Source organism: Capra hircus, chromosome 1, assembly GCF_001704415.2.
Source record: "Capra hircus breed San Clemente chromosome 1, ASM170441v1, whole genome shotgun sequence".
Lineage (NCBI taxonomy): Eukaryota > Metazoa > Chordata > Mammalia > Artiodactyla > Bovidae > Capra > Capra hircus.
The window spans coordinates 127,233,514-127,258,240 of NC_030808.1; the positions used below are offsets into that span (position 1 = coordinate 127,233,514).

General features: G+C 47.4%; 1 protein-coding gene and 1 pseudogene across 2 annotated transcripts in view; one reads left to right on the forward strand and one right to left on the reverse strand.

Annotated features, from left to right (window-relative positions):
- The window catches only part of PXYLP1 (2-phosphoxylose phosphatase 1), an 88,594-nt gene that overhangs the window by 26,931 nt on the left and 36,936 nt on the right, over positions 1-24,727 (reverse strand). The window contains exon 3 of one of the 2 annotated variants that reach the window (XM_018049770.1): positions 15,118-15,249. In XM_018049770.1, the coding sequence (XP_017905259.1) occupies positions 15,118-15,196 (79 nt within the window). In that variant the 5' untranslated portion in view covers positions 15,197-15,249. Of the gene's footprint in view, positions 1-12,392; positions 12,464-15,117; positions 15,250-24,727 lie in introns of those variants that run through there. The other variant, XM_013966023.2, reaches the window with a different exon arrangement.
- On the forward strand, positions 1,086-2,544 carry LOC102176462 (annotated as a pseudogene).

Sequence of the window (24,727 nt, forward strand, 5' to 3'; positions counted from 1 at the left end):
TGATTGTGCCCCTCCTTCTGTCTTGCTGAGGCTTCTCCTTTGTCTTTGGATGTGGGGTATCTTTCTTTGGTGGATTCAGCATCCTCCTGTTGTAGGTTATTCAACAGCTAGTTGCCCTGAATTCTCTTTACTGGAGTTGCTCTAACAGACAACTCCCATAATTCCCTTAGGCTTCCTTAATCCACTAACGTGTCTTTAATGTTCTTTCTTTCTCTAGCCTGCACTGAGTATAAAAATGTGTGTGATTCTCAAATAAAAACCAGAGCCAGACCACCAGAGCCCCACAATGGGAGTGGGGGTGCTCACAGGGTTGAGGACTCAGCTCCTGCCCTAGGCTGTTTGTTCCAAGTTCTTATCTCCTCCCTGCCCGACCCCCTTCTGACATCTGAGACCTAACCCCAAGGGTGGCCAGAGTGCAAGGGGCAGGGGTCCCACTGTGACCTGAGCCCAAGCCCAGCTGCAGCCTCCTGGAGGGGCCAGGAAACATTCCTTGCATTCCTCTGGGGCCACTGCAAACTGGCCATGACCAAACAGCGTCCCTCGGGTTAGCTGCTGCAAGTGCCAAAGACTCTGAATCATGACAGAAACTAGAAATCAGATAGACATCCAAGACAGATCCCCAAAAAGAACTATGAAAAGAGCCCCAGCCATCCTCAACCACCTCAGGGCCTGGATCCTCTCTACCTTACCTTTGAGAATCTGGTAAGAGCTATTGATCCTCAGCCCTGAAAAAGGACTGTGTACACTCTTTTAGAGTTGGTTTCTGGGGGTTCATAGCACCTCTGAAACCATGTGAGACAATGCAGACGTCCATGGACTCAGGTTAAGAATGCAACGCACCTGGAAACAGGTTTCCAGTTTCAACACCCTCGAGTAGAGATTTTTTCATTTTACAAAATGAAAAAGGATTGTTACAATTCATATAGACATGTGCTCATCCTAAAATAGGCACCAATACTAAGGTATAAAAAGAAGTGAGTCATGCATATTCCTACCACCCAGAGAACCCACAGTGAACGCTGTAGTGTGTGTGGCTGGAAGTCCTGCCAGAGATGAATGGTGCTCCAGTCCCTGCTCCAGTGCGAATGGTGACAGGGTCACTGTGGCTCAAGAACATTGTTGCCCCTTCCCCAGCAGCAAAAAGTTTTTTGTGTCTCAAAGGTCTGTATCCCATTGAGGTCACCAAACCAACAGCCCAGGAAAGTGGGTCAAGGTTGGTCATTTGTTTCTACAAAAACAGTCAAAAAAGAAGAGCAGTCAGATGGATGGGAGAGTCTTAGGGAGGCCACCTGAGTGAGAGAGCATGTGCTGCAGGGGGGTTCGTGCCTGCAGGTATCTGGATACTGAGAAGACTGATCTCACCCTCTGGTAGATATCTGGGGCTGGGGAGAGGCAGAGCTGGGTTCCGAGTTCCCCATAAAGCAAACCCCAGGGCAGTGTGGTTCAGTCCCTTAGCTGACACAGGAAAAAGAAGGAAGGAGATTGGGAGGGCAAGAGATCATGCTGGAGCCAGAACCAGATAAATCAGAGAGGGCCCTGCATTGTGGCCGAGTCCCTGCTTCTCCTATCCCGGGCAGCGGCTCTGCTGGGCGCCAGTGAGGCATCCAGTGCTGGGGCCACGCTGGCAGGAAGCACAGTGAGATGGCTCCAGTGTCTCTGCAGGCATTCCTGACTGCACCTTCTTATTCAGGATTCAGATTCTGTCCCCCTCAAGACCTTGTTTCTGATCAGTCTCAAAAAACTCCCCCTCCAACCCCCTCCCCCAAGGCAGAGTGCTACCAATATCACAGGGCTGTGCATCTGATTACCACTTATCTCACTTCAAGTTGTTTTTTATTTTTATTAATGTCGTCAGCTTGGAGCCCTGTTGCCAAGACAACGAGAAATGAGGCCCAAGCTGATCAGTGCAAACGCCGCCCAGGCAGGCTCCCACTGGGTCCCTGGCTCACCTCTATTCAGTTGTTCCTCCAGGGTCAACGTCCCGCAGCTTCCTCTCCTATTTGTCTCTCTTCCTACAGTCTTGGCAATCGGCACATACTCTGCTGAATTCACTGACTCATTTTACTAACACATTCTAGTTTTACTAACGAGTCCTGATAACTTGCTCTCTTCTAAAATGGGTGATTCATCCTTTCCATCAGGCGGCAGCCATCAGGGTGAGCCGACACGGGCGCCTACAAATACATCCAGGAGCTGTGGAGGAAGCAGTCGGACGTGCTGCTGGCAGTACCGCCAGCTCTCAGCGCTGCACCGCGCCTCGCGCCCGCGCCCCACCCGGCCCGACAAGGCGCGCAGGCGGGCTGCAAGGCCAAGCAAGGCTCTCATATACCGGATCCGTGTGCGCCGCGGCGGCCGCAAACGCCCAGTTCCTACGGGCGCCATCTATGGCAAGTCTGTCCACCATGGTGTCAACCAGCTCCAGTTTGCTCGAAGCCTGCAGTTGGTTGCGGAGGGGTGCGCTGGCCGCCACTGTGGGGCCCTGAGGGTCCTGAATTCCTACTGGGTTGGTGGAGTCTACATACAAATTTTTTGAGGTTATCCTCACTGATCCACTCCATAAAGCTATCAGAAGAAACCCTGACACTCAGTGATCACCAAACCAGTCCCCAAGCACAGGGAGATGTGGAGGCTGATGTCTGCAGGCAGAAAGAAGCCGCGGCCTGGGCAAGGGCCACAAGCTCCACCACACTACTGGAGGCTCTCGCCCTGCAGCTTGGAGAAGGCGCAATACTCTCCAGCTCCACCGCTACCACTAACATAAGTAATGTTGGTAAAGTTCTTACCTAATAAACAATTTAGGGCGTTCTTGTCTGCTTAAAAGTGTTTTTTAATTTGTCTGTTAAAATTAGTGCCTACAGATTGCTTCATTGAATGCATTGTCAAATTATGAAAGTTAAAGTGCAATAATGTTTGAACTTATTGAAGTTACTTATGCTTACACATGAAGTGATGGTGTATCTTGTTTATAATAAGGGAAATGCCTTCGTTTTTGCTTTATTAGGGAGTTGATATGTCTGTGTTTAAAATGCTGTTTGGCACAATAGGTGTAAAATTCTGTAAAAGAGGAGTGCAGAAACTTATCCCTGTAGATTTGTTGATGCATGTGGTGAGACCTGCAGCTTTACTGGGGTGATGCAATGCTCTGCAGTTTTATGGAGTTTGGCAGGGACAATGTTTTCAGTTGGATTTTCCTTGGAAATGTGAAGGGTGTCCTGATCCTTTCTCATGATCATATGCAGAAAAATAATGAAGTTTTTGACTAGGGCCCATGTTTAGGCTTAATCTAATACTACATTTGTGTAACTGCTGCTTCTGAAAGGCAAAAAGTAAAGTAATGCCACCATTTTTAAGAGAAGTGAATAGACCTGTTGCAAGAGGGTTCTGACAAATGAATCAAATCCTGGTTTATCTAAATTAAATTGCCTTGGCCTCCATGGTACCATGAAGTTCATATAAAGCTCCTGGTTCAGGCTTTGGGATCTGTAGAATACTGAACTTCGTGCAAAATGGCTGTATTTACACTGGTGTCAATTAAAACTGATGGAATTCAAACGTTAGATAAGTGAGTGGGGAGTTATTAGCCCTAGGTTTGTAAGGCAGTGATGTTAGAGTTGGGAGCTTGGTGTTCATCAGATCCCTTTCAAGTGTAGGATGATAGGAAAAACTTGGATCAAAAAGTTAAATATTTTATCTGTAGTATTAGTTTGTGACCATCATGAACTCTCTAAGCCACATTACGGGATGGGGAAATAGAGGTGGTTATATTTAAAAGTATCATTGCTAAGTATAATCTGTTCTCTTGGGTCAAGTCACTCCATTCTTAAAAGGCTACTGAGAAAACTCATGCCGTTGGTGTCAATGCAAGTTCAGTTAGCCTCCAACTTTGTGTTGTCTACAATTCCCATCCCTACTCCAATCAGCCTCACTGTTCCAGACTTGATAGGCCACCAGCTGTGGTTGCCCTTACCACCTCATTCTGCTTGCTCCATCATGTCTTCCCGTAGACGAGGCTTCTGTTTCCCAGGGTGGATTTGAGTGCAGGAAATACAGAAGAGGAATTACCCCAATTCTTGGATTGCTATCTTTATAAATAGTTTGATTTTGAAATTTAATTGCTGGTTTTTTTGAACCAATTTTTCTTTTTCTTCAAGGGTCTTTAAAAAGGCCCACTTAAATGATTTCCAGAAAATAGGCTTGCAAAACCTTTTAAGACCCAAATTCCTTCCAACTCAAAAAACTCTTAAACCATAGTATTTTGTGTGTAGAGGTTGTTCAACTATATAATAACAGAATAAATGTTTATTAAACCAAAAAAATAAAATAAAATGGGAGATTCACCTTCTTAATCAATACTGCTGACTACACACACACACACACACACACACACACACACACACACTCACATAAAGGTACCACATGTCTTTTTAGCTAATACATTATGGACAATGTTCAAGTCAATACTGACATGTCTATGTAAATATGGTGTAATGGATGCAGGAGTATTTCCTGCTGGACATTTTGGCTCTTGACCCCCTTTTCCTACTACAAGCAGAGCTGCAACTAACATCTTTGAGCATATATCTCTATCCTCCAGTTTATTCTTAGGAGAAACTCTCTAAGATCAGAAACAAAGAAGGAGGGAAAGAAAGAAGGAAGAAAGAGGGAGAGAGACAGAAACAATGTCTCTACCCTGGAAGAAAACTAGAAATGATCCACAGACATAAATGTTTCCCATTTTTAGTTCATGGAAGGGCCCACCTGGTACATACCTCCTCCAAAGTAAGTATGACATGAACTTAAGACACTGATTTGTCTAGCTTAACTTTGTCACTTATCTACAGAACTTTTTTCTACCCAAAGATATTTAACTCTATGTGGCAGTTACACACAAAACATTCAAAGAAAAACTAAATTGAAAATTCTCAGAAATCAAACACGCGGCTTCCCTGGTGGCTCAGTGGTAAAGAATCTGCCTGGCAATATAGGAGACACGGGTTTGATCCCTGATCCTGGAAGATCCCACATGCTGTGGAGCAACTAAGCCAGTGTACCACAGCTACTGAGCCTGTGCTCTAGAGCCCAGGAGGTGCAACTACAGAGCCCACGCACCCTAGGGCCTGTGCTCCACAGTGAGAGAAGCCACCTCAATGAGAAGCCCGCACGCTGCGACAAGGAATAGCTCCTACTTGGTGCAATGAGAGAAAAGTCTGCACAATAGCAAAGACACAACACAGCCAAAAATAAATAAATAAATAAATAAATAAAGATTTAAAAATCAAACAAAATAAATCTCCAAGAAAACGATCATGATTAATTTAAGAAATACTAAATAAAAATTCTACTTAGAAACTAAGAACCCAAAGATTAAAAATGCAAGCCCTAATTTTAAATTTCTCATTTTTTTCGACTTCAACTCACCAAAATAAAAACCCTGGAGGAAACTTATTGTGATTTTAAAATATAAAATACATTAGAGCCGTGGCATTCTAAGGGTTGCATCCCCAACCTTTTGCCTCCAAAACATATTAAGAACTTCATGAATCCCCAAATTGACGCACATCATTCAGACACTTGTTTTGCTCCATAACATGTACATCAGACAGAGAAAAGAGAATGACAAAGTCCCCTAGCTTGAGGTCAGGACATAAGACTAGGACCAGGAGCCTGCTTGCTGTTATGATTATGTGTATTTCAGTTCAATTCAGTCGCTCAGTCATGTCTGACTCTTTGCGACCCCAAGAATCACAGAACGTTAGGCCCCGCTGTCCATCACCAACTCCCGGAGTTCACTCAGACTCACATCCATCGAGTCCGTGATGCCATCCAGCTATCTCATCCTCTGTCGTCCCCTTTTCCTCCTGTCCCCAATCTCTCCCAGCATCAAAGTCTTTTCCAATGAGTCAACTCTTTGCATGAGGTGGCCAAAGTACTGGAGCTTCAGCTTTAGCATCATTCCTTCCAAAGAAATCCCAGGGCTGATCTCCTTCAGAATGGACTGGTTGGATCTCCTTGCAGTCCAAGGGACTCTCAAGAGTCTGCTCCAACACCACAGTCCAAAAGCATCAATTCTTCAGTGCTCAGCTTTCTTCACAGTCCAATTCTCACATCCATACATGACCACAGGAAAAACCATAGCCTTGACTAGACAGACCTTTGTTGGCAAACTAATGTCTCTGCTTTTCAATATGCTATCTAGGTTGTTCATAAATTTTCTTCCAAGGAGTAAGCGTCTTTTAATTTCATGGCTGCAGTCACCATCTGCAGTGATCTTGGAGCCCCCCAAAATAAAGTCTGACACTGTTTCCACTGTTTCCCCATCTACTTCCCATGAAGTGATGGGACCGGATGCCATGATCTTCGTTTTCTGAATGTTGAGTTTAAGCCAATTTTCACTCTCCTCTTTCACTTTCATCAAGAGGCTTTTGAGTTCCTCTTCGCTTTCTGCCATAAGGGTGGTGTCATCTGCATATCTGAGGTTATTGATATTTCTTCCACCAATCTTGATTCCAGCTTGTGTTTCTTCCAGTCCAGCATTTGTCATGATGTACTCTGCATATAAGTTAAATAAGCAGGGTGACAATATACAGCCTTGATGTACTCCTTTTCCTTTTTGGAACCAATCTGTTGTTCCATGTCCAGATCTAACTGTTGATTCCTGACCTGCATATAGGCTTCTCAAGAGGCAGGTCAGGTGGTCTGGTATTCTCATCTCTTTCAGAATTTTCCATAGTTTATTGTGATCCACATAGTCAAAGGCTTTGGCATAGTTAATAAAGCAGAAATAGATGTTTTTCTGGAACTCTCTTGCTTTTTCGATGATCCAGCAGATGTTGGCAATTTGATCTCTGGTTCCTCTGCCTTTTGTAAAACCAGCTTGAACATCTGGAAGTTCACGGTTCATGTATTGCTGAAGCCTGGCTTGGAGAATTTTGAGCATTACTTTATTAGCATGTGAGATGAGTGCAACTGTGTGGTAGTTTGAGCATTCTTTGCATTGCCTTTCTTTGGGATTGGAATGAAAACTGACCTTTTCTAGTCGACTCTGTGGCCACTGCTGAGTTTTCCAAATTTGCTGGCATATTGAGTGCAGCACTTTCACAGCATCATCTTCCAGGATTTGACATGGCTCAACTGGAATTCCATTACCTCCACTAGCTTTGTTCATAGTGATGCTTTCTAAGGCCCACTTGACTTCACATTCCAGGATGTTTGGCTCTAGGTGGGTGATCATACCATCATGATTATCTTGGTCGTGAAGATCTTTTTTGTACAGTTTTTCTGTGTATTCTTGCCACCTCTTCTTAATATCTTCTGCTTCTGTTAGGTCCATACCATTTCTGTCCTTTATCGAACCCATCTTTGCATGAAATGTTCCCAGTGCGTATTTGGGCCTCAGCAAAATCCCACCACCACATGCCAAGGCCCTGCAGAAGGGCCCACAAAGAGCAGGAGCTGCAAATACCAACTGCCACCCTCGAAGAGTGGGCTGAGGCTAAAACCAGGGTGGGCGGACCAAGGTGAGTGTCACAACACCTGGCACTTTGCAGGGGTTCCTCGCTCTCTTGCTCAAGAGGCAATTTTCTTTTAATTTACACACTGTTCTACCAAGCTTGGCTCTGCCCTTTGCTAGAAGACAACAGACCCAAAGCAGCATGAGGGAGGGGACATGCGGGCTAGAGGACACAGGAAAATGATGGCTATGCAGGGAAGGAAGGTGCCAGAGAAGCTACTGGACATGTGCCTGCACACAGCCCACTTATACACACACCACACATAAACATACCACACATACATACATGCCACTTACACACACCCCACACGTACACAGCACTTATACACACAGCACACATACACACACCAGTTATACACACCCCAGACATAAAAACACACTATACATACACACAGCACACATACACCCTCCACACCACTTATATACACTGCACACATACACACCCCACACATACACACACCACTTATACACACCCCACACATACACACCCACATCACTTATACATACTGTGTTCATTTGCTTCAGTCGTGGCTGACTCTTTGTGACCCCATGGACTGTAGCCTGCCAGGCTCCTCTGTCCATGGGATTCTCCAGGCAAGAATACTAAAGTGGGTTGCCATTTTCCTTCTCCAAGGGATCTTCCTGACCCAGGAATTGAACCTGCGTCTCCTGTGTCTCCTGCATTGCAGGCAAATTCTCTACCCACTCAGCCACCCAGGAAGCCCACTTATACATACACACACCACTTAAACACACCACACACATCACATACACACACCACTTGCATGCATATCAAACACACATCACTTACACATTCACAAACAGCATACACATCATCATATACATACCAGTGACACACACACTGCTTACACACATCATATAAACACACCACTGACACACACACACCACTTGCACACACATTGCACATGCATGAAAGCTGGCTAGGCTGGGGTTCCTGGGCTGCCCACCTGAGAACCTGGGGCAGGTTGCCAGCCCCTTGGCTTCAGAGCCCCCCTCCCTGCTGCTGCCCTGTCTCCTTCATGGCCTCTCCTCCTCCATCTGCCCACATTTCACCTTCGCCCTGTCCTTCCCCTCTGCAGGCACACGGAGCACAAACTCCGGAGCTGACAGGGCTCAGCATGGTGCTCTCGCCACCCCTACTCAGATTGCAGCCGGCTGCAGCTGAGGTCCCTGCAAAGGACTGTGGGCCATGGCTTGTGGACAGTCTGCTTCTTAAAAGAGGGGCTAGAAGTTTACATGAAATTGGCTAGTTTAAAAACATTGGTAAATAAATTTTCCAAAGTGAAAACATTGCTTGGGCCAAAAAATACAAGCCCACAGGCTGTGGGACTGGAGTAGCCTCCATGGGCTCCAGGGAGAGCAGGGAATGCTGGACACAAGGTCTGCAAACAGGGGCTCCGACAGGCTTCCTCTTGGGCTCAGGCCCTGGAATCACCTCCAGTAGGACCTACACCCACTGTGCCCGTTGGTACCCACAACGGCCCTGATGCACCTCACCAACTCCCCAGCTCTTCCCCTGTTCCCCACCAGCCCGTCCAGCTGCCTGTTTCTCCTTGCTCAGAGCACTCTCCCCCAGCCTCTTCATCCAGACTTGGGGGACATCAGCCCCACATGGCTGACCTCCCAGACCGTGTTCTGGGTACTTCCTTCAGCCTTTGGCACACTCACCCCAGGTGGAGAAGGGACTGTGTGAGTGACAGCATGGACGCATGAATGGGGGCAGCCTACGAGACCTCCAAGTCACACTCCCCTCTCCCTCCACCCTGGTTGCACTGCACCCCAGATCAGCTCTAAGTTCGCAGCATCATCTGACGCTCTCAGCTCTGTTCCTTCCTTTTGGGCCCGACACCTTCATCAGAGCCATCCTCAGCCTTCAACTGGAGCCGGGATGTAGCCCCCGAGTTTTCTGAGCATTACCCTCCCACCAGCCTCTGAATGGGCAGCACCCAACTTCTGTGTACATTAGCATCCCCAGGGGGAACCACAGTTCTGACTCCCTGGGAAGGGGCACAGATCTGCTCTTCTTTGTTTTTGGAACATACACTTTAATAAACTCGCAGGGCTACTCTAATCAAGGGGCTCAGGAGACCACTCTTTGGCAAACATTGTACCAGATTGCAGCCTTTCCCAGACACGAATCTGATGGCATGCTATCCTCCTGCTTCAGGGGCTCTAGTATCTTCAAGGTATAAGGTGGTGATATACGTGGCCCTGGCATAGTCCACCTTCACAGTACACACAGGTGACTAACCTGGCCCTGCTGTCTCTTGCTCTACATAGCTGCCTCCATCTGCCAGGAACGCCCTTCCCAGCTTCCTCATGGACAACTCTAACTCATCCCTCAAGGCTGGAGCTCAGATGTCACCTCCCCTGGGAGGGAGTCTTCCCTGACCTCCTACGTGGGCTGGCTTCTTGTCCTCCATCCTCCCATGTCACCGTACCATAATTCATCTCAACCATTTTATTTAACAAGCATGCATATAGTGATCACTATGTGCCAGGAACTGTTCTAGGTATATTATAAAATATCCTTCACCAACCCGATGAAACAGAAATTCTCATTGTCCCCCTCCCCAGTTTACAGATGAGGCATGGAGAGGGTAGCAAACATGCCTGAGCTCACACAGTTGGTAAGTGGCAGGGCAGGGACTCGATCAGGCAGTCTGGTTCCAGAGTCCACATTCTTTCCCAGCTCCTGGGGGGGCTACTTCTTTCCTGTCTGAGCACGCTGTACCTTGAGTGCCAAGTATCTGCTCAGGGTTCTCCTTCACTAGACAGACAGCTCCTTTGGCCCTTGAGAGATGAAACCCCAAGGGCCCAGCACATAGTGGAGTGTTTGCTGAAGGACAGCGCTATGCCAACTCAAGGTCCTGGGTCAACAAGGAACGATAAAATTCCCCAAACCTCAGAGTCTGAGAAGGCTTTAAATGGGATCAGGCCCAGTGACCTGCCTGCTGTTCTATTCTTCACAGAGCGATGCTCCAGGGTGTGCATCCTGCCAGTCCACCTCCACCTGACGTGACAGTCAGGAAGCTTCACCTGCCGCTGAACTGAAATATGTCTCGGGTCACCAGGCCACACAGAGCTGGGCTGACTCCTCTTACAGATACTGGATAGAGATAAGAGCTCTTCAGATACTGAAGACAACTTCACTTTGGCAGGTTAACCGCCCCCTTCTACCTGGGAAGCTGAGTTTCCAGTCCACCATGGACATTTCCCTTAGAAACCTGCTCTGGTCCACCAGGGCCCTGCCCAAGATACCAATGACCAGTGTAGACTGACCCCCTATCATGGCCGATGAACTGTGATTTAAAAGAAAGAAATGCAAGATATATTATTTCAAAGGGGCTTCCCTGGTGGCTCAGATGGTAAAGAATCTGCTGCAATGCAGGAGACCCCAGTTTGATCCCTGGGTTGGGAAGATCCCCTGGAGAAGGGAATGCCTACCCACTCCAGTATTCTTGCCTGGAGAATTCCATGGAGAGAGAAGCCTGGCGGGCTATAGTCCATGGGGTCACAAAGAATTGGACACAACTGAGTGACTAACACACACACACACACACACACACACACACACACACACACACTGCTTCAAAAGCTCTCTCCACAATGGCTGAAGCAGCGTTTGGGATACCAAGAGCCCTGACTTCTAAGGAAGCATCGTGACAGGACTCTGTACTGTTTACACTGACTGAGCTTCCCGAGCCAAAGGTTCTCCCACAAAATCTCCCTTCTCACACCAATGTCTCAAAGCAGCAACAGTGAACTTCATTTTATGCAATAAGAAACAGAGGCTCCAGGAGGCCACGCCTGCTGAAGGCACACCACAGCTAAGTGGCCGAGCAGCATTCAACCCCAAGGCTGTGGTTTCAGGGTCTGGGAGCCGGGCTCCGGCCACGCTGCCACTTTGGGACTGCTTGGAAGGCGGTAAAATGAGCACAAAATGAGCGTGAACGAAAGGGTTGAAGCAGGAAAATAGACGATTACCAGCGAGCAGAAAAAGCAGCAAAATAAGGAACCATCCACAAGTCTTCATAACCCTTTTCCTGTCACATTGAAGGAGTCCCGCAATCTGAGAAGTTATTTTCCCACTTATACTCATTTTAACTAGAATAACTAATGATAGTTATGCCTGACTTGTTCCCTTCTTCGATTATCAGGAATTTCAGAATCACTGTATTTCCAAACTCAAAAACATCAAGGACTTGAAAATACAAAATGAATGATTCTTATTAATGCTTATTAGCATAAAGTGAGTCATTATTACCATTTAAAATAAACATATTTTAAGAAACTACAAACTGTACTTTAATCTTTTTTGTATCCTCTCCCAACCACCTCCACCCCAATAGTGTAGAAAAATCTCCAGCATACATAAGCACTTAATAAATATATGTTAGTACACATACACACTTTCTGTACCGAGAGGATGAAACACGTATTTAAGCAACTTGATTTTTTCATTGTAACCTGGGTCATAACTTTCTCATATTCAAAGCATCAGAAAAATGAAACTGCCAAAGTGTCTAAATAAAATACACAATCATAGAAAACAAAATTATACTATTTACTTAAAAGATAAGAAAGACAAGTTCCATTTGACTGTCTCAAATATATTACCTGAAACAATTATATGTGCTAATCTGATATTCAAAAATTAGTCAAAAGAAATAGAAAAGAGAAAAAGTCCATATATTTTAGGGTAAGAATGAAAATATAAGTGTTACGTAAGCAGACATCTTTGTATTATTAGTCCAGTTTCTTACAACATAATAATTAGCAACCAATAAAGTGGTTAAATAAATAAAGCAATTTAACTCAATTTTCACAAAAATTGTTAAATTCCAAAGTTACAGTTTACCTAGAAGCAGAAGAGTAGTAAGAAGGTCCATATCTTAATATCTCTCCAAACTCCCAACGCATTGAAGAATAAAGACCTCAGACCCAGGCGGGCCAATTTATCCTGAAAATTTTTCCCTAAAATAAGTATGGCTGAAAATTGCCTCTCCTAAAACAGAAGGTACTTTCAGAGGAGTTATATAAGCAAAACACACAGGCCAATTCAGTGACGTGGAAACCACCTCATGCAAGAGAGACGCAGCAAACACAAGCAACCCACACTCATGTCTCAGAACCTGTCAGTGTCTCAAACTAAGAACCAAGGTTGATTGAAACATCCTACAAGTGAAGGATGGAAAATTTTTAATGAAAAGCCACAAACAAACGACTAATTCCAAACACTCTCTGGAAAAGATTTTTTTTATATATAGTTCATTAACCATCTAGAGTATCTTTAAACTTCTTATGCCCACCTTCTCTTAATCAATTTTCCTATTCTGGAAGGATAAAGTGAGCACTTTTTCTTCCCTTTACTATTACCAGTGCCTGTCGTATGCACTAGATGTGTGCGTGGAATATGTCACAAATCAGAGGGGAGGCAGGAAATTTGCTCAAAGCCGCCTCCCTTCAAACCACTCGTTCTGAACGCCAAGTCTTTCCCATGTCCCTCAGCACACTCAGAACATCGCCCCTCTCTGGCCACCTGCCCTTCCTCCCATCATGCAGAGTGTGACACAATGCCACCCCCTCCCAGAGATATCCTAAGCTGTGATGAGGGCCAAGCACTTGCTTCCCACCCGCCGGGGTGAGGAGGAGACTGGAGGGCAGGTAGGCAGCAGCAAAAATACAATTACCAGCATCACACAGATATTTTCTTGGCTTACAAGTACACAGCACCAGAAGGATAGAGAAATAGGGTTCACCTGCTTTCCAGAGCAGGTGTAGATTCATTCATTCACTGAAACACTCCTGAGGCACCTCCTATGTGGTTGGCAGGGCTGGTTCCTGCGATAAAGAGGGAAGCGGAAATGTCCCTGTTCTCAAAGAGCAGCCAGTCTTGTAGAAGGAAAAGACACAGAACCGAAAAATTATGATATTGCAAGGCTTCCCTGGTAGCTCAGATGGTAAAGAATCCACGTGCAATGCACGAGACTTGGGTTCGATCCCTGGGTTGGGAAGATTCCCTGGAGAAGGGAAAGGCACCCCACTCCAGTGTTCTTGCCTGGAGAATCCCGTGGAAGAGGAGACTGGCTGGCTACAGGGGGAGGTCTCAAAGACTTGGACACAACTGAGAGACTTTCACTTCACTTCATGGCTAGTGCAAGGAGTGGGGCAGGTTGAAGCCCATACCCAGGTGGGGAGTGATGGAAGCTTCCTGAAGGATAAAGGGGTGAATGAACCATGTGGAGGAGAGGATAGGATGGGAGGCAGATAGAAGGGAGGTGAGGAGAACAGTCCAGGCAGACAGACCCGCTCCAGGCACAGAGAGCAGCCTAGATGTGCAGAGAATGCCAAGCCACTCAGCAGCAAGGCTGTGGTGTAGGGTTCAAGGTGAGACAGGGGTCCCAGAAAGGCTAAGGTGCCTCTCAGAGACCCACTGATGAAGGGTTACAACCAAGGAAGTGCCTGGTTGGATCTGTGTTTGAGGACCACCACCCTTAGGGAGTAGTAGGGGGCATAGGTTTGGGGCTCAGCCTGAGCACAGGTCCCCAGGCATGGGCCGAGGGCAGGTGGTGAGGCCTGTGGACCGGCCTCCTCAGCCACGCTGCTGCCTTGCCACTCCAGACTTCCCAATGCACAGTCCCTGCTGCCCAGTTTGGTACTGGGACCTAACCCCTCCACCCTCTCTGATAATGGGACACTCATCCCCCAAGCCAAGCACCTCTGCTGTGTGGCCCAGCATGAGGAGACAAGCTGACCACTCACTGTCTACACCTTGGGAACCTGAACTAAGGATCCAGGAATAACCAGGCAGTTGAGGAATCCAGGGAGAAGCCAAAAGTATGTCATGAGGCCAAGTGATTGCTCTTGTTCCTCACAAGCAAAGATGTACACCCACCCACCTCTAGCACCAACACTAAAAAGACTGAGTTGTTTGAAACCTCACTGTTTATTTAAAGAACACAGGTAATGACCTAAAGTGTGGGATGGGGGGTAGGTGGGAGGAAGGCTCAAGAGAGCGGGGATATATGTATACTTATAGCTGGTTCATGATGCTGTACAGCACAAACTAACTGTAAAGAAATTACCCACCAATTAAAAAATATCCTATGATAAACAATAATGGAAAAGAGTATTTTTTTAAAAAGATGTATACACACACACACATTCTTTTTCTGGTGGCTCAGACAGTAAAGAGTCTGCCTGCAATGCAGGAGACCTTGGTTGGATCTCTGGGTTGGGAAGATCCCCTGGAGAAGGGCATGGCAACCCACTCCAGTATTCTTGCCTGGAGAATCCCCATGGATAGAGGAGCCTGGCAGGCTACAGTTCATGGGGTCGCAAAGAGCTGGACACGACTGAGCAACTAAGCACAGCACAGACACACATATATATATACGTATAACTGAATCACTTTGCTGTATAACAGGAATTAACAGCATTGTAAATCAACTATATTTCAATTAAAAAAAAGGTGAAAGAAAAAAAAGAACAAAGGCTTTGGGACCTATGTGTTTCCTTCCCGTGGGGGCTTCTGCTCCAGAGAGAAGCCCCCTTACCCTCCCAGCACCCATACCCACACTCACAGAACTGCAGGCTGAGGCTCACGAAGGCCAGCAGTGCAGCCAGGGCCAGCAGCAGCACGAAGCGATTGCGGAAAAGCATTATGTTTTATTTTATCTTCTCTTCATGGTTTCATCTCAGATCAGGAACACGTCCTGCGAAGAGAGGAGAGGCAAGAAACATGTTTCTGAGGCAGAAAACCAAGTTTGTCAACTGAAAAGAATCTGATCAGCCCCCTTCTCCAGCAGGGCAGTGTGAATCCCGGTCAAAGAACAATTGAGCGCTGTTGCTGATGTCTTTGCCCCCAAATCAGCCTGGCTGAGAAGGTACCCTTCAAATTAATGAGCGGAAACAGTTCAGGAAGGCTTCGTTTATCTGATCTCAACAGGCAAGGAGATTTTATGGCATGGCCTTTGCAAAGAAAAACGGACAGGATGTTTATTGAGCCCTTATAGTATATGCCAGATCCAAGCAGTCTTTACAAGGACCAGGAAATGAACACCCCATTCTGATCCCCAACTTCTTCAACCATTTCTGATGAACACTTTGCTATGATGACCCTGCGTCTTTGATCTCAGTAATTAATTAACCTGAACATCAATCACTGCCTCATGCTCCACTTTAACACCTTTAGGGATGGCTGGGCTATGTCTAAGATATGTTCCTATATCAAGCAGCCCCATAAGCTAATTAGAGACCTCCCCCGCAACCTGGACCACTGGGCCCATTTCAGCTGCATCCATGGGTCATCTCGCAGCCCCACCCACCATTCTAATTTCCTCTGACCATGTTGCTGCTAAGTGGCTTCAGTTGTGTCCGACTGTGTCCGACTCTTCAGTTGTGTGCGACCGCATAGACGGCAGCTCACCAGGCTCCCCCGTCCCTGGGATTCTCCAGGCAAGAACACTGGAGTGGGTTGCCATTTCCTTCTCCCTGACCATGTTTGGACTGTGCAAAAGGACTTCACAAAAATGCCAAATGTGGCTCTAAATGTCCATTCTGTGAGAAAAAGGGAATGGTTGCTATGGGTATTTACCCCACCTCTCAGATACCAAATTTATTTTCTGGTTCTCATTGAGGTTTAAAATAGAACTTGAAAAATCACAGCCTCTTCAGAAAAGGTTCTTAACCACAGCAAGATTATAACCATTATTTCAAACTTGATTTTAGCAGCAGAATCTTTTTCTCCTTCAAATACAACAGAAAATCAATCAGATAAAAGCTCACCTGCTAATATGGTGAGGGTCGCACAACTCCATGAATATATTAAAAGCTACTGAATTATACACTTTGGGTGAGTTTTATGTGAATTATATCTCAACAAGGTTGTATTTTTAAGAACCTATGCAGGGAATGAGGCAGAAGATAGAGCCCTGGGGTCTCTTACTGGCCCCCCCCCCTCCCGCACCCCACCGCCGCCACTCACCTTACCACCACACCCAAGGCCCTACAGGGGAGTTTGAGAACCATTCCTTTAAGGGACCTGTCAGATCTTCTACCACAGGACAACACCGGCTAAAAGACTGATGAAAATACACTGTACCTCACAAATGAGCCTGTATGTCCAGCAACCAGCAACCCTGTTAACAAACAAATCCCAATTTACACCTTCAACTGAGCGCTGCTTCTGTCCCTTTAGTCCCCACTCCTTTCCAGGGACCAGTGCTTCATGTCTCAAGATAATCTGTCCTCCTGGGGACACCCACTTCCTTGTCCTGGTAGGGACTCAACAGCCTCAGGAGCTCTCTTAAACACATTACCCTGGCTGATCCCATCAGGATTTAACATACTTAGGACTCCAAATAAATGTTTCCTCTTTCCCAAACAGAAACTCCCAAGGACACCCATAGACCCTGAATACAGCTCACCAGAATCTGCATTTGGTGAGGGGCCCAAGGCCAGGGCTTCTGCACTGAACCCCCGAGGTGGCTGAGATCACAATGAGACAGGATGTGGGCCCACTGACGTGCAGCCTACAGTTTTGCCCTCCTGAGGCAACAAAGAGGCTGAAGCCCTCCTGTAAACAAACCCCATTCTCAGAGGTAAAGCATCAAGCCTGAGTGGCTCCCTGATCCAGGCTGCAGAGTTCCTTGCCTGGGGTGTCTGGGAGGCATCACAATCCATTCTCTTATATCCTTGACCTTGAGGGAGACCTTGGTAATACTCATCTGCTGGTTCAACAGTAACTGTCCCCCACTCACCCTGCCGCAAAAGAAAACAACCTAAGTCAAATCCAAGTCACAGCCTCTCCACCCCTCGCCCAGGACAGGCTCAGCGGCCCGACCAAGCCCCCAGGGGATGAGCGTAGAAGGCGCCGCCATTCAGCTGCAAACACTGGGCAGTATTTCCAAATCATACCTGACCTGGGCAGAATGTCAGCATTCCCTCACAGCAGCCTCCCCGGGGCAGCCTCCAACCTTTGCTCCAGGAACCAGGAGCTTCTACCTGCTCAAAACCATCCATTCCCTTGGGTTTCCCATGACATGCCCTGGGGACAGGCTTGGCGATTTCGAACGAATAGCGGAAAACCTAACCTTAAGGGCATGAGGTTCTTAAGTGGTGATGACAGATATGAAACAAGAGGTGTGCCTCTAAAGCTCTTTCTGCTGCCTTTCAGTGTCACCCCCACACGTCTGCATGCTGACTCTAGCTGCCACCCATGTATGTATACAGAAGAGGTTGGCTCTCGGCACGTGCCAGCTTCTTAGCTACCCAAGGACGGCTCACTGCTTCTGGCTCACTAGCCTGTGGATTTCAGAACGTCTCGCTCTCTCAGCTCAGCTCAGTTCAGTTCAGTCGCTCAGTCGTGTCCGATTCTTTGCGACCCCATGAATCGCAGCACGCCAGGCCTCCCTGTCCGTCACCATCTCCCGTTGTTCACTCAGACTCATGTCCATCGAGTCGGTGATGCCATCCAGCCATCTCATCCTCGGTCATCCCCTTCTCCTCCTGCCCCCAATCCCTCCCAGCATCAGAGTCTTTTTCCAATGAGTCAACTCTTCCCATGAGGTGGCCAAAGTACTGGAATTCCAGCTTTAGCATCATTCCTTCCAAAGAAATCCCAGGGCTGATCTCCTTCAGAATGGACTGGTTGGATCTCCTTGCAGTCCCAGGGACTCTCAAGAGTCTGCTCCAACACCACAGTTCAAAAGCATCAATTCTTCGGCGCTCAGCCTTCTTCACAGTCCAACTCTCACATCCATCTCGCTCTCTCAGTCATTCCCAATTAGATGTGTTTACTTTATAATGATTCTCTTAGAAGGGGATCCTTTTAATTCGGGGAAGGTGAGTAGGGTGTGTGCGTAGAGATTAGATCACAGAACAAGGAGAAGGTTCAGAGCAAATACCTTCTTTGGGTGGGAGTCCCTGTACCCCCAACAATAAATATGTTAGAGCTCTCCTTCATTTCTTCCTCTCCCTTCTGTTATGTAATTGCCTTCTTTTGAGCCTAATACTACATTCGGAATGGCTCCTTTTCCTTTACATAAACATCTTCAAGTGTTCCTCCTTGGCATATGGCCTCTAGGGTCTGTCAGAATTCTGTTAGGAGGGTCCTGCAGCTCTGCTTTTTGTGTGAGGACCACCTCTGCAGCACGTGCAGATGAAGTCCTCAGCACTCTGGAGCTGGACAGACCTGGGTCAGAACCCCAAGCTTGGTGACCATGGGCCAAGTTACTTAACCTCTCTGAGACTCAGTATCCTCATCTGTAAGTTGGGACTAATTATGTTGTGAGGACTGAATCAAAGGCTAAATAAGTGTAATCTCAGTGTACGGTAGGTATTCAAAAGAAAATGATGCCACTAGCTTTGTTACCTACTCATTTTCTTCTTCGGTTTTAATTTGGCTGCATCAGGTCTTAGTTGTGGCACACGAGATCTTTCGTTGCGGTACACAGGCTCTCTGGTAGTGGCACGTGGTCCGAGGAGCATGGGCTTGGTTGCTTCTCGATACGTGGGAATCTTAGTTCCCCCACCAGGGATTGAACCCGCGTCCCCATGTCTCCTGCATTGCAAGGCAGATTCTTAACCACAGGACCAGCAGGGAAGTCCCCCCTACTCATCTCCATCAGTTCATTCTATTGCTTCCTCCCTCCTCTTGAGAAACAGGATAGTTTCTTAACCAGTTTGTTGGTTCCTCCAGCTACATGAGTGTTGAAATGGTCGCATGTTCTTGTCCCCATCCATCGCTCTGTCACTCCAGCTCAAATGCTATTTTCAGCATCTCACTGTGCAATGCAAACCTTGCTGCCTGGGGAATCCACCCACCCCCAATTTCTGAGCCTGATGGTGTCTCTTGCCTCTGCAGCTGGAAGACCAAACTCGCCGCTTGGTTGCTCTGCACTTGGGTGTGCGAGGCAGGAACTTTCTTCCGGTGCTAGGCCAGGTCTGGCCCTTCAACCACTTCCTGCCTCCAGCCTCTTGGGAGACTTATCACCCCCTTCACTGGCAGATGAGGCTGCTAGAGCGGCTGAGGAGGCTGTCTATGGTTTTCCCAACACTGCCATCACACGAGGACAGATCACAATGTGGTTCAGGGTCATCTTCAGCTGGGCATCAGGTAGAAACAACTGCTTTTGCTAAGCTGAATCTCAGACTTATAGGCAGCTTTGATTTGTTGCAGTGACGGCCCCCAGTTTGTTTGTTCATGCTTTCCTGTATTCATGGCTTTGGGAAATCTCCTCCCAGACCGACTCTAAGCTTGGACAAGGTCTATGCTTTGGCCACAAGCCAAAAGCTAAGCTTCGCAGACAAGCTGCAAACAGAGACATGAATAGCACTTACGCATTAGGGCTTGTCTTCCCTGGCTGCTTTTAGAACATTGCCCTCCCTGGCTGCTTTTAGAACACCAAGACCACGGTGTGAAGACACCCAGGCGAGCTGCTGGAGGATGAGACCACATGGGGCCAAGGCAAGCACTCCCGGCTGAGGCTCTCTTAAACAACCAGGCTGCCTGCCAGTCACCATACATGTGAGCAAAGCCATCTCAGACCTTTTAGTCCAGCCACACCACCCGTAGATCAAGAGTCAACCCAGACTACAAGAACTGTGTGGCCAACCCCTAGGTCACAGCAAATACGGAGGCTGCTGTTTTCAACCACTAAGTTTCGGAAGCTTGATACATGTAAAGCAAAAACTAGCTATTCCCATAGAGAGAAAACACTTTGGGTCTTTACCAGGAAATTCTAAGTCAGGGTGTAGATTTCCCTCATCATTTTTTTTGCAGGCCCCACATGTCAAAGCTCCATCTCATCCACATTCTTCAATATGCTGAGGGCTTTTGGGGAAAGGGGCTATATTTAGTTCTAGATTGAAAATACTGAGGCTATGCTGGGTTAACCAGATGGCTGGGATCATGTGACTGCCTTACTGCTTTTAGTTCTCCAGCTCCTGACATCTCCACGTACCTGACACGAGCCTCCACGTGGGAACACCAAACATTTCCCCTTGATAGGCTCTGGGTTTCTGTGTCCCTACTTCCTGACTCTGCCTCGGCAGTCTGAATGGCAAATAATGGTCAGAATCTCATTCCTTCCGCTTGTGCTAGACCAGTCTGGTGTGTCCACAGCCCAGGGGCAGGGGGAGGGAGCAGCTCACTGACACTGAGCCCTGAGATACGTACCTCCATGCTGTTCTCCTGGAACTCATTTTCCTAGAAAACTTGGAGAGGAAGGTCATGCTCTGTTCTTTTCTTTTTAAACAGATAAATAATAATGACATAATGCAAAATGCACATAGCTTTGAAGTTTGTGTTTGCACTTGGAGCTAGGATCCCAATGTGTGTGTAAGCGCTGTGAGTAAGCAGTGTGTGTACACAGGTGTGTGCCCATGTGAGAAGCCTGTGCCTGGTTCCAGTGCGTGCTTCTTCACTTCTCCAGTGGAAAAGACCCAGGGGAGCCCCAACACAGCGGAAAGCATGAGGCTTCAGAGGCTGGCAGAACTGTGTCAGTTCTCCGCTCGGCTACTGCCTTCTGTGTGACCTCCTGACAACTGTATTTAGACAAGTTTCAGGACACTGATCTTTAAATAAGACTGGGGATAAGAGTATAAATGAGCAGAAGGGCAGTGAGGAGTGAATATCACAATACGCAGAGCACTTGGCACAAAGCAGGGATGTGCTGTGTCTGGCTCCCCAGCTCTGGAGGAATCATACAGACCCCCCTGCTAGTAATTCAGTTGTCTAACTCTTTGAGACACCATGGACTGTAGCTTGCCAGGCTCCTCTGTCCATGGAATTCTCCAGGCAAGAACACTGGAGTGGGTTGCCATTCCCTTCTCCAGGGGATCTTCCCAACCCAGGGACCAAACCCAGGTCTCTTGCATTGCAGGTGGATTCTTTACCATCTGAGCCACCAGGGAAACTCCACCATCTAAACACAAAGATTTGCCCTTTCCCTGAGCTGCTGCTTCTGCCGGACACTGTTGTTCCCCTTCCAAATCCTGGCCACCGCCACTTCCCTATTCACTGGCCCAGCCCCATCCATCAGTGGGGAGCCACGTTTGCAGCTTGCTCCTGCCCCCGCCTCCACCATGCCAGCCTTCCTCAGGGCTGACTCAGCTGCGGTGTCCTGCCTCGCCACAGGTTTTCCAGTCTGGAACATGTGTCTCGGCTTCTGTCAGAAGACAGGATTACCATCCAATGGACTCTGTCTCTGTGGCTCAAGCTCCAGCCCCATTCTCCAGAGTCCCTTTCTCCTTTCCATCCCTGGCGAGGAAGCTCTCTGGCACTCAAGAAATCAGGCATTCCTTGGGTTCCCTTCTGGTCATAATCCTGCATATTCACTCCACAGGAGCTTGGAGCACACACACACATGGGGTCTCCTGCAACTCCTCTAGTTACCCCGCTGGACTTGTCCACGTCATCACAAGTGACAGCCGGGACTCAGCCCTCAGCAGTCTCCACAGTCTGCTCACTCACAGCCCAGAAAGCAAAGTCCACAGGAAGAGACACTGCCACATCAGCAGGGGGAGTAGGACCGCGACCTGCTTCAGAATAGCTCCCATATCTCCTAATCCTCAGACATCACTGTCCATGCAAGATGCTCTTGACTCAATATGGCATCATGACCAAATCCAACCCCTATAAATACTTCAGTGGAAACAACTGCTTCATGTTGTGGGCTGAACATCTAACAGTCACCAGTCATCAAATGTCTACTGGGCACAGTTTTAGTCCCCACTGCTAAACCCACAAAGTAAAAAATACCTTAAATCCAGAAATAGTATTACTCTGCATCCCTGATGAAGCAGCAAAAAAGAAAACAGATACACAGAAAACTCAGTCACCTTAATTTAACTTCACAATAGATCTGAAGAGTGAAAGAGAATACTTTAGAATGTAATTTTGAAAAAAAGCACTAGGAAATAGGCAGCTCTCATTACAGTATTATGGTAAATACCATTTCTGAATTAAGAGAAAAAAAGGAATATACCAAAGGCATTTTTACAAGCTACCATTCTACCATCAGAGATTTCCAAAGTCCAAGCCCTGGCCTGACTTTCACCTTGTAAAAGCTGGAAATGCCACGTTTAGTGACTCCAGTCTCAGAGTCCCCTTCAAAGTGTACAGAATTTAGGGTTTTAAACATTACCAAGACTGTTTGAAAGAAAAATGTGCATTCAATTATCTCATTTGTGTAGTTAAAATACCATTACCAGGAATAGAAAGATGGGATTAAAGAAAATGCTTTAGATGTATTCTATTCTTTGATTTTTTTCGGTCCTAATCATTTTGGCCCAAGTAAATATAGCATTATAATTAAGAAAACCCTAAAGTCTATAATTGTGACCTAAATATGAACCAAACAAAGGTAAAAGCTACATCTTCATCGGCCTCCATCTCCAAGGTGACCTCAAAGTGGGGTTTAATTGCAAAATCAAAGATGCCTGGCTAAGAATAAACCAACCTTAAAGTCCGCTGAGTGAGAGCCTGATAGATTCCAGAACCTCCTGGAAAGCACCACGGGGACTATGGGCTCCCAGCTGTCACTCACATTCCAGCTACTCAAGTGACAGCTAACGTGCAGGCTGGGCTCTAAAGGTTGAAACCAATTCATTCATCCAGTCAATCAGCTGATTCAAAACAACGTTTATTGCCCCGAAGCCAATATGTGTCAGGCATCATCCAAAGTGTGCTTCCCTAGTGGCTCAGTGGTGAAGAATCTGCCTGCAGATGCAGGAGGCATGGGTTTGATCCTTGAACCAGGAATAATCCCTGGAGAAGGAAATGGCAACCCACTCCAGTATTCTTGCCTGGGAAATCCCATAGACGGAGGAGCCTGGTGGCTACAGCCCATGGGGTTGCAAACAGTCAGACACAGTTTAGCAACTAAACAATAGCAACTTCTGAGGTGCCAAGAATGCAGGATACAGGACACAGTTTCTTCCATTTTGAAGCTCGTCTCTGAAATGTACTTATGGGAGCGAGGATATGAGATCTAGGAATTGCTTTAAAATATTCTGGACGTGGGGGTGAGGTCAGTGGGGAGAGGTCAAAGATGAATTAATGAAATAAGACTTGCAAACTGTGACAACTTCTGAAGCTGGGTGATGAATGTTAGAGGGCACCTCATATAATCCTCTGTGCTTCTGTGGATGTTTGACGTTTTAAGCATTTTTTTCTTTTTTTAAAGGAAGCTCAGAGTCTGCTCAGTGGAACAATGAGTAAATGGACCATTAGGCTTGTGACACTAGAACCATCAATGAGAGGCAGAGTCGGGGAGGGAGGGGTTGACCCACCCAGGCCCAGAGAGGGTGACAGGTTTCCTGTGCAGGAGGCTCTGCCCAAGTTCAGTCTTCAAGAGCAGCCTGGAGCTGAGGCATTTGTAATTGCATTTTAGGAAAATAACTGTATTTTAGGAATGAACCAAAGAAACAACCCTAAATGAGACCGTCCTGACTCGAGGGGAGCAGGAGGGCTTGCATCTTTGTGGGTGAGGAGACCCTGAACAGGGAGGTGGGTTAGCCCGAGCACCACCCCACAGCTTCACGTTCAGTGAGTCTGCTGTGCCTGGAGACTGCTGGCTGCCCAGAAACCCCACTGGGGCTGGGTCAGGGAGCCCTGATCTCATTTGGGTCTGCTCCTCCATGTGGCGTTTGCCTGTGGTCTGGCAACAACAGGTGCGCGGTCACCCAACAGGTGGGTGACCCACCACTAAGGGGACTATATTGCACACCCACTGGTGCCCCCTCCCTTCCTGGAGTCCCCTCTGAGCACACAGCCACTGACCTCCAGGATGGAGCAAGAGGCAGCGTCTGACGTCAGGAGCCAGGCCACCAAGCAGTGTCAGCTTGAGGGACGGGCCTGCTTCATACACTGACCCTCATTTTCTAGGGCTGGGGTTCTACCTCTTCCCAGCATAGCCTTCTCTGGGAACACAGGACAGGGGCAGGCCGAGGTCTCCCTGCCTCTCTCAGCAGGAGCAGCACTTGAAAGGATGCTTGCGAGCCACGTGACGAGCCCCCATGGAACATTCTGCACTGTGCCCCACACTGACCCCCCAGACGCCTCTCTCACCTGCAATACTCTCCTCCCGAAGAACAGCCTGTGCTGGTGAGGGGTGCTGTAACCCACAGTGTCATGCCCAGATGTGGTACAGAGTGGCAACAGCCCCTCCTGGCTATGGGGTCACCATG